The 17,278-nt window shown below is 41.9% G+C and overlaps 1 protein-coding gene across 3 annotated transcripts in view; it reads left to right on the top strand.

Moving 5' to 3' along the window:
- The first annotated feature begins 454 nt into the window (after window positions 1-454).
- carm1l (coactivator-associated arginine methyltransferase 1, like) overlaps window positions 455-17,278 on the top strand; it is a 65,298-nt gene continuing 48,474 nt past the window's right edge. For 2 of the 3 annotated variants that reach the window (XR_007266248.1, XM_048621105.1), the window contains exons 1-2: window positions 455-964; window positions 13,078-13,203. Coding sequence is in view for 1 of the 3 variants with exons in the window: in XM_048621105.1 (XP_048477062.1) it covers window positions 808-964; window positions 13,078-13,203 (283 nt within the window). In the remaining 2 variants the exon portion in view is untranslated. Of the gene's footprint in view, window positions 965-1,211; window positions 1,602-13,077; window positions 13,204-17,278 lie in introns of all 3 variants that reach the window. The other variant, XR_007266251.1, reaches the window with a different exon arrangement.

Below are 17,278 nucleotides of genomic sequence, written 5' to 3'. Positions count from 1 at the left end.
AGGACCTGCCTTTCCTCAGCTCAGCATCAGTGTTAAGATCAAAAGGAGACAAGAAAGCTCACCCTGTGTCCAGGAGTTCCTTCCTCTCATAGAGACAGGGCAGGCACCTACAGAGAGGGGCAGCAACACATGAGCATCCAGTTGACTAGACAAAGACCCTTTTCTGAAGAAGGGTCCAGACCCGAAATGTCAGCTTTCCTGCTCCTCTGATGCTGCTTGGCCTGCTGTGTTCATCCAGCTCTACACTGTGTTATTTCAGATTCTCCAGCTCCTACTATCTCTCAGTTGGCTGGACAGCTGGTTTGTGATGTAGTGTAACACCAACAGCATAGGTTCAATTCCCCCCACTGGCTGAGATTACCATTTACCAAACATTCATCAGTTCCAGTTGGGAGGGGGGTAAATCTACAGATTGTCACACAAACAGAAATCTCAGATCTCCACAATCAGCTGTTCTAGTTTTATTGTACAAATTGCAGATCCATTTCCCCTCAACATTGCTGCTTTCTGCTGAAGGGTCACTCGACCCGAAACACAAACTGTGTGACCCTCGCTCAGAAATCTGATCTCTCTGCACAGATGCTGCCAGACCTGCTGAGTTTTTCCAGCAATTTCTGGTTTTGTTTCTGATTTCCAGCATTCGCAGTTCTCTTTCGGTTTTCACAAGAGTTCACCAGCAGGGGACAGGAGATATTCAGGTTTCTGTAGCTTGGGGACGGTACAGCTCCGGTTACCATCGCCCTGTGCTCTCGGTAGCCTCGCTGGCGGCTTGTAGTGAGAGCTCTTTGTTGTCGGTTCTGTCTGCCGATGGCTGGCTCGGTGCAGGAACACAGTGTGTCACTGGTCTTTGTGAACGAGGATCAGAAAGGAGGGTTCCAGTTCGCTCACTCCCCGGAGAGCCAACAGCCCCTTAAACTGGAAATGAAAGCAGAGGAGGAAGGAGCGGCTCTGCGTCTGATTGACCGTAAGTTTTATGTTTTTTTCCTCTCTCTCTCCTGTTGTACAAGACAAACCTGGCCTTGGGCTTGCTTCAGTTTGAATGGCAGGGCCACAGGGGGTTTACTGCAGTATAAATCAGTCCAGGCTGAATTCATCTTCATCCACACACTACCTTAAAACACAACTCTCCCCACTCCATTGCTATTTATATATAAAAACATACTCCTGGATATAATGTACTGAAGGCGTTGATTTTTTTTTCCTACAACAAGGGCTCAGAATGGAGTTTACAAAGATCTGTAACAAAGAACGGCAGATGCTGGAAATCTTAAACAGAAATTGCTGGAGAAACTCAGCAGGTCTGGCAGCATCTGTGGAGAAAGCAACAGAGTTAAAGTTTCGACCCTTCTTCAGAAGTTTACAAAGTTGCCTCAATATGCAGTGGATTGAATTCAGGCTGAAGTTAACCACAAAATGGTACAAATTTTCGGTCTGTGTTACTAAAGAGAATCTAACTTCACACAGGAACCTGACTATCAAGGTGAATTATCATGTGCACGGTAACATTGATGGGATTGGTTAGCTCAGCTGGTTTGCAATGCAATGTGAGGAAGGGACATCTGGGAGGAAGAGCAACAGCACAAATTTTATAGCATAGCTAGGTGAGTTTTCAAAAATATGCATGTATTAATTAAATCACTTAATTTTGCTACACTTCTGTAATTTAAAATTGTAAAACAGTGTTAGTATTCCTGCGATGTGATGTGACCTTATGTGACTAACTGATGACCACAGTCATATCACCGTTATTTCAATTTACTTACAGTGGATTCTTGTTACTGATGTGGGAGGGACACAGTTAGCTTGGATGGCGGTTTCTGATGCAGAGTGAGGCCAATAGCAGGCTCCAGTTCCCACACCAGCTAAGATGACTATGAAGGACTCTCCTTCTCAACCTCTCCCCTTGCCTGAGGTGTTTTGACCCGCAGGTTAAACCACCACCAATCGTCTCTCTCTAATGAGAGAGCAGCCCTATAGATCTGGTAGGTGATTTTGTGGTAACACAGTGATGTCATTGGATTAATAATCTGGAGATGTCATTTCAAAAGCCATTTTGGCATAATGAGGAATTTGTCCAGTTAATTCCATACATCAGGATGGCAGGATGACCATGAAACTGCTGGATTGTTGTAAAACAAAACAAACGGTTCACTTTTGTCCCTTTTAAGGAAGAAAATCTCCCACCCTTACCTGGTCTGGTCGGTATGTGACTCCAGACACATGGCAATGTGGTTTTATACAGGGAAAAGACGATCAAAGTTGCAAAATGACAGCCTGTGGGAATTATTTTGTTCACTTTTTTAAGATCAGATTTAGAGTAACTTTAAAGATAAAAATATATGTGGGAAAAATCTGTAGAAGTAGCATAACAAACTGAAACTGAGAAGGCCATTGATAAATGGTCACTTAAAGTGTTAATGTAATTACTGCCTTCGTAGCTGCTTGGGAGGATATTGGGTATTTTCATGTGAAATCGGGGTATTTTTAAAGACTCACAATTAATTAAAGGTGAGGACAGCCACATATATATCCCAAAACGCACTGCAACCCCTTTCCCTAACATTTACATTATTTCTTAAACTATTTCTGGGTTTTTGCCTCTGCCACTGCATGGAACTGTATTCCAAGTTTTGATCACTCTTTGTGAAGAATAATTTGGTCCTGAATTTAACTTTAGTTTGAATTCAGTGGAGGGAACCCAGAATGTAGGGACTTTGGCCCCTAAAGATATGGTCAGCAAGTAATTAAGTAAGAGGTTGGCAGCAGAGAAGTGCAGAGAGGTCATATCAATGGCAGGGTTCAGAGACAGGGAGAGTTCAGATCAAGAAGGAATTTGATGCAGACTCTTGTATTTTGGTTTAGGTGAAGGCCATAGATTTTTTTTTAAATTCCAGAATGTGATTCAGTGTTCCATGAATGTAAACCCTTTATGCAGCTTGCTCACACATATTTATCTTTCTCTCCTGACACAGCATAGGACCACTAGCATCCCTAATGTCCTGTTTATCAGCTAGTGCATAAATCTCAAACTCGTCCTGCAAGATCGAAATCTTGTTTGCTTGTTTTTTTCAGCAAATGTGAAGCAAATTAAAAATTCACTAGAACTCAGAATTGTAGTGCAACCATCTCTGACACTTGCAGGGATGGCTGAAGCCATTTAAAGATAAAATCATTCAGTAGATGTGGGTATTGCTGGCTGGGCAAGCAATTCTTGCTCATCTCTGTTGCTGCTGGTATTGATTAATTTCTCAGGCATTGGATTTAATAACTGAAATAATTCCACAGAGGCTGGTATCCCATCAACAAGTCAGCCTTTATTTAGACACAGACGGTCCTAGACACTGATATATCTTCCTCAGAGTGAACAGAACCTCTGACTCAAGGTGTAGAGCTGGATGAACACAGCAGGCCAAGCAGCATCAGAGGAACAGGAAGGCTGATGTTTCGGGCCTAGACCCTTCTTCAGAAGCGTCAGCCTTCCTGCTCCTCTGATGCTGCTTGGCCTGCTGTGTTCATCCACCTCTACACCTTGTTATCTCAGATTCTCCAGCATCTGCAGTTCCTACTATTGGAGAACCTCTGACTCTCCTGTTTACGTCTGTCAACCAGGGCTCCCTGATTAGACTAGATTAACAGCTTAATCAGGAAACTCATATTTTATGAGGTCCAGCTGGCTGACCTCATTGCAGTCACTGCAATAACCTTTTCCTGTTTTGAACTGATTCAGTGGGGGAAGCAAGGTTAACTGTAACCTCAGAAACCAGAAGTGTACAAGTCCATACAGCACTTGCCAACTTCCCAAACTTTTCCAGGTTGGGTCAAGTGGGTTAAGGTTCAATGCAGAATGAAAGAAACAGTTTTGATTTTTGGACATTTCCAATTTTTCAGTAGTTGGATTTTAGTGAGTGTACCGTAACAAGAGAATGTTTGTTCACAATTATTTAACCAGCAATTAAGATTATTTTCACAAAATTGGGAGCATGGCAACATAATTAAAGTTGAGAAGTGTATTGACAGTTTTCATATTGCTGATCTCTTGCCATAACCTGATAAAGCTCTCACATAAATCACTGTCTAAACAGTACTTGTATGTTAGCATGTGCTCTCTTCATAGGATTTACCAGTAACACATGGGTGAAAGTAAATATATATTGCTTGTTTTGTAGCCATGCAAGGGGAACTGGGCAACAAATAATGGGATCTCATTCATGAAATGATGCATAATAGTTGCTGTGCCATTCATTTAAACAGTCAAAATATAATCAACGCAGACTAGAAAATCAAAATGGAAGGGTGAGTGTGGGGGAGATGTGGTGATGAGTGGGGAAGCAGGGATGGATTGGATGGTGTTGGGGTGGAGAGACAAGGTTCAGTAATCCTTCTGGACTTAAAATTTCCCACTATGTGACATGGCTTATGATGCATGCAACAGAATAAGGTCACTATGTCAAAGATGTAGATGTATCCCATGGTCTTCCGTGTCAAAGCTCTCTGTGTTCCACTGCATCAAGCACTATGCTAAACCGCCATGTATGTGTGATATGAACATTGAGTGCTAATGGTACTCAGGACCTGATGTGTTGCTGATGTTCCCCCTGCAAGTTCAGCAAATCGAGCCACTGCAGGGATTATTGGCACTGTGACTGCAATACAACAACAACACAGAGAAATTGGGAAGCAACAGTTACACTAATAAACCCAGGCTCAGCAGTAATCTCAAGCAGCTGGCAAACAGCCTGTGCGTGAAGATGTCTGAATGACCCGTCAAATTGCAAATGATATGCACAAGGCAGAGAATTGATTGGCCTTGATGCCATTTGCTCCAAATGAGCAAGGTATAGTGTTACCACAGAGAGAGGATGTGCCAGAACACTCTCATTGAACTGTGTCACCTGCTGGTCTGAATGGGTAGGTGGATGAGGCCAGCAATACTGGAGGCTAAAGGTGACAACTCCTGTAAAGTTTTTTGTAAAACCATTGTTGAGTGTTGGGAAAAATCCATCTGGTTCACTAATGTCCTTACTGCCATTCTCACCTGGTCTGGCCTACGTGTGACTCCAGACCCACAGCAATATGTGTTCGACTCTTAATGCAGTCAGTGATGAGCAATAAATGCTGACCTAGCCTGTGGTGCCCACATCCCATAAATTAATTTCAAAGAACAGTTTCTGAGTTCAAATTGCATTTCAGAAATTTGGCACAAAATCTCGACTGACACCTCTGAGCAACACTGAAGAAGTGCTGCACTGTCAGAGATTCTGTCTTTCTGAATGAGATGTTAAATCAAGGTCAGGTCTTCTTTCTGAGGTGGCCGTAAAAGATCCTATGATACTATTTTACATCTTGTCCCATGTTACCGAGGATCCATGGATAAAGTCTTGGCCTGTTCAGTCACATAAAGACCTGTGGCAGAGATTCCCAACGGATGAATTGAGCTCTGGACAACAATTTCGAGAAGAACGTTGGGGTCCTTCCTAGTTCCCTGGCTGGTATTTGTCCTTCAGTCATCACAAGAACATTCATCTAGTCATTATTGTGCAAATCATCTGTGCCTATTCCTGAATTACAATCAGGGTATGCTGTGGTCAAGACGGACACTATAGAAATATCGGTGCTCTGGAGGTGAAATCTCACGTTTCCATGGATCATGACCCTGATATTACAGAGGAGCTTTGTGCATTTCTTAAGTGACAATGTTGGAAGCACCTTTGTTCTGGTAGAGATAAGAAGGTGTAGAGCTGGATGAACACAGCAGGCCCAGCAGCATCAGAGGAGCAGGAAGGCTGACATTTCGGGCCTAGACCCTTCTTCAGAAAACGTTCTGCAATGTTCTTTGTTCTGGTAGAGCTATTTACAGTATCAAGGTTCCATACAGAGTGTGATTGAAAAATGTAAGAAAGGTTCTATTCTGACCTTGATGAAACCTTACCGCCGCTCCAAAAGAAGAAAGAAAATTATCCTTTGGAAGGATTTGTTGTCAGGGTTACCTGTGACTTTGAAATCTGGGGGGCAACTATTGGTTTTTACCACCCCACATTTTCCAGTGCAAATGGAGCTCTCCTGCTGATATTTAACACAGCCTCATGACAAACACACTCTTCCAACAAAAGGACAAATAACGGAACTACATGGAGGCATCCTGGATTGAGCATTAGCAGCTTCTAAATCATGTAATTGTTGAAATGAAAGATCTAGGTGAACATCTGATCATTTACTCCATGCAAGAGACTGCATGCTGCATAGATCATCAACTTGTTAAATTGATAATGGACATTTGCCAGCAGCAAGAATAATGCCAAGTAAATAATGTGCTGGAAGCGTGTGAATTTGTGAAGGGCAAATTCAGTCCCTTGATATAAGTTATGTTGAGATCCATAGAGGAGAACTGAGAACAATTCAGAATAAAACTAGGCTGCGCTGTGGCTTATTTTTTCATTAGAAGTGAACCAAGACAAATCTGGCTCTGATTGCTTTGGAAACTACATTTCACAAGCTTGTTCATGAATGCTGGGCTTGCTTTGTTTGTCCTGTGGAATTCTGCCCAAGGATAAATAATACCAGAATGGAATCAAAGTGATGTTTTATTGAAGATAAGGTGTGTAATCATTCTTGATAATCATTTCCCTTGCATGCTGGGATGAGTTTATTGGCAGAGATAGTAGGAACTGCCAATGCTGGAGAATCTGAGATACCAAGGTGTAGAGCTGGATGAATTTTTAAATTCTCCCCACCCCCAAAAAAAAATCAGTCCGGACTCATTGTCTCCTGTTATGGGAAAATTACCACAAGCTACTTACTAAGAAATGTAACAGACAATCAAAACTGAAGTAATTATTTAAACTTTATTGCATGTAGCAATCAAAATAACACACCTTAAGTGATCAAGTTAAGCCTCACAACGCAATTTAGCTATTACCCAGTTAATGGTGGAACTTAGCTACGATTCCAACCAACAGTGTCTGTCTCTAGATGTGTCCAGGGTTCGATCCTTGTGTAGTATTGTTCTTTGAAGTACTGTTGCTGAAGATTCCTGGGGTTGAATGTTTGTACAGTTTTCAGTCCTCCAGGTTTATAACATTATTGATGATACTTTAGATTTTTCATCCAAATTATGGAGTACTCCTCTGGAGCCATCGAGTCTGTAGCTTGCTGCCTTATCAAAAGTAGCTTCCCTGTTCCTTGTTACATTTGGCATCGATTGTCTGAAGATGCGGCTTCCCTGCAGTTAACTCCTTAACTCTTCTGCAAATTACGCAGTTGTCCTTGCAGCATAAGGCGGCTAATCATCAATAGTTGTTAAAACAAATGTTGTTTATATAGCTTTTGACTTTATCCTCTCCCAGACATGGCTAAATGCTGTCAATTCCTGTATAAGTTTGTCCTTGTCCCTTGACAGTTTATTCCAGGCAGAGTTATTGCTGCTTTTTTCAAACCATGAGCAGTTCTTGAACTTCTGAAGTTTAGACTATCACACTCCTATCTTTAGTTGGACCCTAGCCTTTATTAAGCTTATACTCGGAGCTGCTTCAACCTGATTAAAATCTGTGGGTTTGTATCCCTCACCTGTTAATGTCTTCAAAATGAAATATTAGACTTATCCTTTAACCAAGCAAGTCATTGTCACTGAGTGCTCTGTGAGTGAGAACAGAAGTATTCCAGTTAGTCAACCTAAGCCAGTATAGTATTGAGACCACTGTGTTTAATCTGGTGTCATAGGGCCCTCTTGATGCACAGTTGTAGTGTTCCTACCCCTGGACTGAGAGACCCAGGTTCAAGTCCCACCTGCTCCAGAGCTGTGTAATAACATCCATGAACAGGTTAATTGGGAAAATAGGTCTGAGTGGAGTGTGAAATCAGCCATGTTTCTCGTTACTGTTTACCTCACTGGTGAGTAAAGGATTTCATTTGGTTTTGATGGCTCCCGTAGTCAAATAACATGCTGCCAGTAACTATTTTGACTCACACAATATGAAGTCATTTGGAACTGGAATCAGGTTGTCTGTAAAGTCAAGCAATGAGAATCTTCAGGAGAGGAACAATATCGAAGATCACTGCTGACATTGGCAGGAAATCAAGAAGACATCTAAGACAAAAGCTTCCCCAGCGAGGGAAGAAGAAGAATGGAGCTGAGAAGGACCATGGCCCCTTCAGACAGCCCAATGGGGTCATGTGACGGCCTTCCCATTGTGGGCCCTCCCTCCTTGTAGCATGAAGCCTCCAGCTCCAATATTCCCTGATTGGAAGTAGGCTGTCTCCGGGAATCCAGCAGCTTCCCCATGTGGAGGGCTCAGCTCCCGCAGAATGCCGACTGCCTGGGGAAACTGTCATTCATGGGCCCTAGCTTCATTTTCATTGGCCGTCTCCTTTCGTTTGGTAGGTTCTCGTTCTCATCCGGTCCCACTGCTGGAACCCTTTTGGGTGAAAGAACTGCATCAGGCAGGAGTCCCAGTGCAGCTGCCTGCTATTTTCCCAGATCTCTCACAACCCAGCACACCAGATCGGGACTGGAAGAATCCTGCCCAAACGTTCTTGTGAATTATTTCATTTTATCTGTTTCCCTTCCAGTTCTCTCCTGTGATGACTCCTTGCACAATGATGGTTTAATGAGTGTTCAGTCCCACTTTACCCAGAGCCTATTCTTCCTGTGTGAGCGTTAAACGGTTACTCAGCTGTAAGGCAACCCTGTCCTGACCCAATGTTCCCGTAATAGTACTTCCAACAGGGTCAGCAATAGGCAGCAATCACAAACAGGAAAGCTTCCCTCTCAAATTCAGGGACATGGGAGCCAATGTTCTAGTGGCCTTATCACTTGATTATTAACGCAGAGACCCAAGTAATGTTCCAGGGAGCCAGGCTTCCATCACATCAGGTAGTGCAATTAGAAATCAACAAAAATCTGGAATTAAGAGTGTAATGATGACCATGAAGCCATTGCTGATTGTTGGAGAGAGATAACCCATCTGGTTCACTAATCCCCTTTGTGGACCAGCTTGGGTCTGGATAGCCAATTTCATTCCCAAAGGGGCTGATAGGTGTTTTACAAGAAAGGGATGATTGTTTCAGATCATCAGTACTGAAACTAGCTTTCAGTTTCAGATTTAGATTCTAATCAACCCATTCAGCAATGCCTCTGGACCAGGAGGGACTTGAACCCAGCTCTCCTGGCTCAGAGATAGGGACACTACAATTGTGACACGAGCCCTCTCAAATTCAGACTTAAGTAATTGAATGTAACTCCCACCAGCTGCGATGGTGGGATTTGTCTGATGTCTGTAAAACATTAGCCTGGAATTATCATGATGTCACCATCTTTATTAACGTGTATTAACTGAAACTAACAAGAATGTAATTGAAACCAGTTAATAGCTATTGATGTCCAGCTATAGGATCAACATAATTTATGTTTTCAGTCCCTTGTTTTTATGTAATCTCTGATGCAACGTATGCAATTAATGTATTGTTTTCTCAAAAATTTTGCAAGGCTGTAGTTCTGACAACTTTTAAATAATGCATTTGTCAGGCAGTGCTTCTTTACTGTAGTTTGGAAGGCTTTACTGCGTCATATGGTAAGTCTCGAGGGACAGGCAGGTGTTGTTAAGCAGCAAGCTGCAATGTTATTTTAGTGCTGAGGCATTTTAAGGATGGATAGAGTGTGACAACAGGCTGTTGAACTCTTGAACCGTGTTTTGTTAACCCAGTTCCCTCAGTGATTTCTCATGTCAGAGCAAGCAGAGGAAACTCCCTCCTGTCATATTGCTCTGGGGAGTTGTGTGCATTGCCTGTGAATGAGCTAACATGAGGATCATGAGATTAGCTTGGCTCAGTCAATCAAAGAGATTTACCGAGGCAAGTGACATGTTCATTAAAACAAACCACCTTCTCTCATCATGGAGAAGGAGACTGTCTTGGTATATCTGTTGGTACAGGCAGATATGAGTTTCATACATAATTCCTATGTTTGCCGAGTACCACACAATTTGCAATTAATAGTTGAGTAACAGCATTACTGCAGCATAAAAACAAGGCACGCTGTGGATGCAGGATATTATTGCTACGGTTTGCTGCTGCATTGTGAGTTTTGTAAAATACAAGTGCCCATACTGTAGTTTCTACACTTGGTAAATTCCTGACTGCAGCTGTGAAGGCAGGAATAATGCTGAGCACAGGTAACACTTGCCTTCAAGAAACAGAAAAAGCCAAGTTGAGAACATAATGAGAGAAGATGGGAATACGCCATTCAACCCTTAAAGCCTTCTCCACTGGTCATTATGATCCTGGCTGATCCCACTGTATTCCCATATCCTTGGATCCCTTTAGCTACAAGAGCTTTATTACTTTCTTCTTGAGAACACAATGTTTAAGCCTCAACCACTTTTTGTGGTAGTGAGTTCCACAGGCTCACTACTCCCTGGATGAAGAAAATTCTCCTTGTCTCAGTCCTAAAATGTTTACCCCTCATCCTTAATCTATGACCCCTGGTTCTGGATTCTCCCACCATCAAGTAACATCCCTCCTGCATCTAACCTGTCTAATCCTGTTAGGAATTTTATAGATTTCTAAGAGATCCCTGTCGTTCTTCTAAACTCCAGTGAATATATTCCTAACTAATCCAGTCGCTCTTCATGCGGCAGTCCTGCCATCCCAGGAATCAGTCCAGGAAACCATTGGTTCACTCCCTCCATCACCAGAATATCCTTCCTCAGATAGTGAGACCAAAACTGCACACAATACTCCAGCTGGTACGGCCTCACCAATGCCTTGTATAATTACAGCGTACTGTTAGCTATATCCTATAAAATGCATTTGGAGGGTAATACTATAGAAACTTAGGGAAAGAGTAAGCTGGACAGACTCTGAAAACTGCCCCACCATTCTAAATCAGGGCTAATTGTCTATCTCAGATCAGTTTTCCTGTGCTTGTTCCCTATCTCTTGATGTCATTATAACCAAGAAATGTGACTGAGCTTCAAAGTGCTGTGAAGTAGGAGTAAGCTGACTATATAATCCCCTGGTAAAATGTGGTGGCCTTCACCCACAGATAGATGGGAGAAACACTTCTGTATGACTTGTTACAACCTTTACTAAGCACACGGGATCACTTCATTTTATAGAATTATGGAGGATGTATAGTCTCGAAGCAGGCCACTTGGTCAAATTAATCCATATCAGAGTTTAAGCTCCACATTAGTCTCCTCCAATTCCACTTCATTTCATCCTATCATCGTCATTATCATTGCTGTTCCCTTTTTCCTCCCATGTTAATATTGCCCTGTTTTAAGTGTATCATGTGCTACAATTCTACCCACTTTCTGGATAGAGGATCCTCTACTAGATTTATTACTAACAGGTATCTAGTATAATGGTTGTGTTACAGAACTGGTATGCTAGCAGCCTCCATTAATGATCGGACACACGGCTCAAAATGTTAGCATGGCACTTTGGGAAAAGAGTTAAATTAAATGGTCATCATAGCTTCTTAAAAGGCCACCTGGTTCATGAATGTCATCGAGCGAGACAACCTGCCATATGTATCTTCAGACCCATAGAATATAATGGACTATTAACTGCCCTCTGAAATGCACTAGCAAACTGTTCAGCTGGATCAACACTACCATGAGTAACTTCAATAAGACTAAAACCGAAGAGATACCTGGTCCAGTTAGACATGACAAATGCACCCCTAGTCCACTGGACACTGGCATATTCTCCACACAAATGTCTGGTGACAGGTGCCAATAAGAGGGAGAGCTGTTTCCCAGTCTACGCAAAGAACAGTCTGACATAGTCATTCTCACAGAACCATACCTTTCAGCCAAGATCCTAGACCCCCTTCATCGCTATTCCTGGGTACAACATGTTGCTTTGGGAGTGGCCAACATTCGTTCAGTTTTCCATGATGTCTCATGGCATTGGGTCAAACAAAGGCAAGGAAACCTGCTAATTACTACATAACTCACTCCCTCAAGTGATGAGTCAGTGTTCCTTCATATTGAATACTCGCTTAAAGAAGCACCAAGTCTAGCAAGGGCACAGAATTGGAGGATGTCAATGTTCATCAGAAAGGTTCTGAAGGACGTAGCCGCCAAATTGGGGCCTGTTGTAGGTCATGAGAAAACAAAGACATCTAATTGACCTCGCCCTCCTCATTCTTCCTGTCACAGATGCATCTGGTTGTAGCATTCTTGGTAGGAGCGGTCATTGCACAGTCTTTGTGGAAACCAAGTTCATGAATTCACAATCTGAACACCATCCATCCTGTTTTGTGACACTAGCACCATGTTGAACGGAGACAGTTTCAGATGGCTCAAACCGTCCACGTGGAACTGTGAGCTGCTAGCAACAACAGAATTATGTTAAACCACAATTTATAACTTAGTTGGCTCAGTATCTCCCTCGTTTTGTCATTACCATCAAGATAAAGGATCAACCTTAGTTTAATCAACCTTAGCATGTAGAAGGACATACTTGGAACAGGATTTGGTGTAACTAAAGTTAAGATGTCAATCTGGTGAAGCTATAGACTAGCACTGCACATTAAACATAGAAACTAAGACCAGGAGTCAGCCATGCAGCTCCTGGACCCTATGTAAACAGCAGAAGCATTATGTTCCAGAGAGAGTTTTGGTAGAGTTTCAATTTCCTTCCCAGAACATCTCTATGTATGCCTTTTCAAACCCATGCCTAAGCTTAAAGATCTCTACTGAGTCATCCCCTCAGTCTTTGCATTGGCTATTGCAACATTGGTACGACATGCCTCTTCATGGAAACAGCTAAATGAGCCTTACAAGTTGATTTCCTTGGAAGAAATCATGATATTTTGGTTCTGTAAATAAATCAACTGTCCAAACATCATCACTACCAAGAAATGTGTTTCATATTTCTGTGTGCATGGAAACAATAAATCCAAAATATACATAAATCCAGAATTATGCATAAAGGCAACACAAATAATTTTACCCTATTTCCTGATGTTCTCGTAAATTTCAGATGTTACTAAGAAATTGAGGATGCAACCGGACTTAGCTCAACCTATGGCAGCCAAGGATGCGTTCTGAGATAAGATGTCTTTTCTTGCAGGAAATGGAGCTTGCGTATTCAAGTGTTCCATGAACCATGAGACGGAAAGTTGTCGTGTGGGGAAACAGACCTTTCTCATTACAGTGGGATGCAGCAGTGTGCTACTTCAGTTTCAATCAATAAATGGTAAGTATGTGGTTAGGGGCTCAATCTGGCAGTGCTCTGTGATGGATGTCACATTTTTTAATATATAGTCATTAGTGGGATGAGAGCGCTGCAGGCATTTATTGTCCATCCCAGAGGGCAGTTAAGAGTCAACCTCATTGCTGTGGCCAGACCAGGTAAGGATGACAGTTTCCTTTCCTGAGGGACATTAGTGTGAACCATATGGGATTTTCAAACAATGGATTCACGGTCATCATCAGATTCTTAATTTCAGATCTTTATTGAATTTAAATTACACCATCTGCCGTGGCGAGATTCAAACTCGAGTCTCCCGAACATTACTGGGGTGTCCGGATTAATAGTCTAGCAATAATGCCACTAGGCCATTGCCTGCCCATAATTTTCATGATTCCGATCTGATGGTGGACCGAACTCTGGGCAGAAACCTGGCACTGGCTGTGGCGTGATCTGAGAGGAGATGTTTGAGGAGGTCACTCCTAAAAGCTAGCATCCTTGAAAACAGACCTGAGAAATAGCATATGTGTCCTCAGACCTACTTAAGCCTTGGGATGGAAATTTAGCCCATTATATCAAGATGTAATAAGTTGAACCAATATGCCTTTTGGTGAGATTCATTTCAATTGTTTGTTGCATTTTGAAATTGGATTCAGCTTTTGCCTTTTGAGTAATCTTCACTTTTTTTTTGGATTGAATCACAGACCTTTCAATCTGAGAGTTTTGAGTGTGCATTTACCATAATAGGCATCATGGAAGCCTGACCATTTGACCATCTGCTGTGGTGGGATTCAAATCTGAGTCTCCAGAACATTACCTGGGTCTCTGGAATAATAGTCTAGTGATAACACCACTATGCCATTGGCTCCCTCCAAAGTTGTGGCAATAATTATCTTGGCCATTTATTTAACTTTTCACTTGTTAGTTGAGGCCCTTTCACCTCTCAGAAATTATGCATTTAGAAGATATTAACAAGAATTAATGGATCTAGTATTCACCTGACCACGTTAGTCCCCAGATTTAGATTATGCTTTGCCAAATACTGACTTGAATGGTGATTGAATATAATTTTGTGTTGTTATTTTCTTTTGATCATTGATTTTTGTCGACAGACCTACATCTAGGTTTGTTCATTGCATCTACCCAAAAGCCATGCGTTCATTCCCATCCCATGTGTTCAGGGCTAGAGAATGAACAAATTCATCAGTATTGGCCATTGTGAATGGAGAAGGAAGAAATTCACTTATAGCTTAAAAATACCAAAAGGAAGGGGCATAGGGAGGCATGGTGGCTCAGTGGATAGCACTGCTGCCTCACAGCACCAGGGACCCGGGTTCAATTCCATCCTTGGGTGACTGTCTGTGTGGAGTTTGCACATTTGCCCCGTGTCTGCGTGGGTTTCCTCCCACAATCCAAAGATGTGCAGGCTAGGTGGATTGGCCATGCTAAATTGCCTATAGTGTTTCAGGGATGTGTGGGTTATAGGGGGATGGATCTGGGTGGGATGCTCCAAGGGTCGGTGTGGACTGGTTGGGCCGAAGGGCCTGTTTCCATACTGTATGGATTGTATGAAAAACTCTTTCATTCTGTATATTTCCGACTTTACATAGACTTGCAAAGAAAGTATTTTTTTTAAAGAAATGATGGAACAAAGCATTTATTTTTAATCCTGCAATAAGCCGATTGCTAAGATTTGCAGAACTTCCAGAAATATATTTTTAATGTAGTAAATTTGCAGTTTACTACCAAATCCAACTTTCTTAATGGATGTTTGACCTCAGAATGATACGAAAGAAAAGCAAATAATGAAAGCAAAGAATAAACCTGATGTTTATCTAGTTAAGGATACAATTAACCATTATGACAGTAGGTGTAGATAGAGGTCCTTTATCCATTAACGAGATGAGGGCGTTGCTGGCTAGGCAGCATTTATTGCCCAGAGGGCAGTTATGGGTCAACCACATTGCTGTGGATCTGGAGTCACATGTAGGCCAGACCAGGTAAGGATGGCAGTTTCATTCCCCTAAAAGAATTTAGTGAACCAGATGGGTTATTCCAACAATCAACAATGGGTTAATTGTCTCATTAGAATCTTAATTCCAGATATTTTATTGAATTCAAATTCCACCATCTGCCGTGGTGGGATTTGAACCCAGGTCCATAGAACATTATCTGGGTCTCTGGATTAACAGTCCTGCGAAAATACCACTAGGCCATTGCCTCCCCACTGATTAACGTACTATAGGCAAATATTGTTCCACTGCTATTGAGACCATGGGAAAGTCTTCCGTGGAATGCAATCAGCCATGGTTGAATAATGCAGATTGTCGGATGTAAGGATGTGTTAGGTTTCTGTGGAGGTCATGGAGAAATTTCAGGAACCATCTCTTTTTATGGAAGTTGAGCATTCCTTGGGCAAGTTAAAGAGAGAACATAAGAAAAAGAACAGGAGTAGACTATCGACCTGACCCCTCTAGCCTCCATAAATGGGCTGGATAGCGATAGATCGTAAAGTAAAATTTGCACGATCCACCCATTTCATGGGAAAATTGCAAATGTGTCGACACAAAGGGCAGAGCCTCTTTTCCCTAGACAGCAGTGGCTTGCCTGTTAATAAGCCTGCCTGAAAGTACAGCTGGTGAGCCGTGAGGGTCAATCAGGTGACAAAAGGACCCCATAATTTTCATCTACCACCTGCCTTTTAGTTTGGGTGACAGATGGGTGGCCTTTTATTTGGAAATCATCCCTGTAATGTGTTAGCTGTACCAGGAAAGGCAGCATAAAGATTTTGCAGGAGAGTGTGGTATCAATGAACTTGCCAAGTGTTTGATTTATTGTAGAGAGCTTCTTTTTTTTTACTTAAATCTTTATGAAAATACGGAAGAAAATGAGTCATTCTAATGTGAATATGCTACAGTTTATTTGCATTAAATTGTAACAGCTATTGTTAATAGTTAATAGTTTAATTGAGTTCTGAGGAAGGATCACTCGACCCTAAACGTTAATTCCAATTTCTCTTCACAGATGCTGCAGGACCTGCTGAGCTTTTCCAGCAATTTCTGTTTTTGTTCTGATTTACAGCATCTGCAGTTCTTTTGGTTCTTATTGTTAATAGTTGTCTGTGAATCGCTTGTCCAGTAGAATTGGAATAAATTTTCACTGGAATCATGAGTTCTTTAAGTGATTTAAAATTAAATGGACAGTCAGGTCGTTAATTGAGAAATCCTACTTACTGTTTCACAACCATATTTCCACAGTCACCAGAAAAGAGTAGATATTTTTGTTCCATGCAGACCTTACACGGAACAAAAGCATTTGAATGTTGTTTTCATTAAGCATGTTTAATGTAAGAAGGTTGAAGGTTCTATGCACAAGGGGCACTTGAAGCTTGGAATTCTTCTGCAAACACGAGTCAATGTTGGATTAGACGTTAATTTCAAAAGATAGAAAAGTACATTTATTGTTCAGCAAAGGTATTAAGGAATATGGGCCAAAAGCAGGCATATGGTGTTAGACCACAGAGCAGCCATGATCTCATTGAATGGTGGGACAGGTTTGATGGGCTGAATGGCCTACTCCTGTTCCAATGTATGAAGATATCCCCATAGCTGCTGTTTGTACCTTCTGAATTATCTTGTCAAAATAAGGACCAAGCAATGTTCTACCTGAATGTTTCTGTTTGCATGTTCCTCGCTCAGCCTGACACAAACTCACTCCTTGCCAAGGACTTTACCTTCAGTCGGAGTGGAAATCCAGCCTTCGGGTTCAAGCAGGGATAATGATTGTTACTGCAAGGTTTTTCTGTTTGCTTTTTTTATTTTTGTCGGCAACAAAGTCGAAATGCAAAGTTTCACTGTGTAACCTGTGGAAGAAAGATGCTTTTAACCCTTTTAAGCTTCCAATTAGAGGAAGGCAGGGTGTGAATGTAATGTTCTCCTGCCCAGTCCAACAACAGAAAATCAGGGCCAAAGGTCCCTTCAGTTCAGCTGGAGTTTATTACCAACTGTTGTAAACACATTCAGTTTACTGTGTACCCCAAAACACAAGAAAATCCACAATATGAAAGGAGAGAAAAAGCGAG

This window comes from Rhincodon typus, chromosome 3, assembly GCF_021869965.1.
Source record: "Rhincodon typus isolate 14 chromosome 3, sRhiTyp1.1, whole genome shotgun sequence".
Classification (NCBI taxonomy): domain Eukaryota; kingdom Metazoa; phylum Chordata; class Chondrichthyes; order Orectolobiformes; family Rhincodontidae; genus Rhincodon; species Rhincodon typus.
The sequence above is the reverse complement of the archived record's forward strand: the minus strand, read 5'-3'. Positions and strand labels throughout refer to the sequence as shown.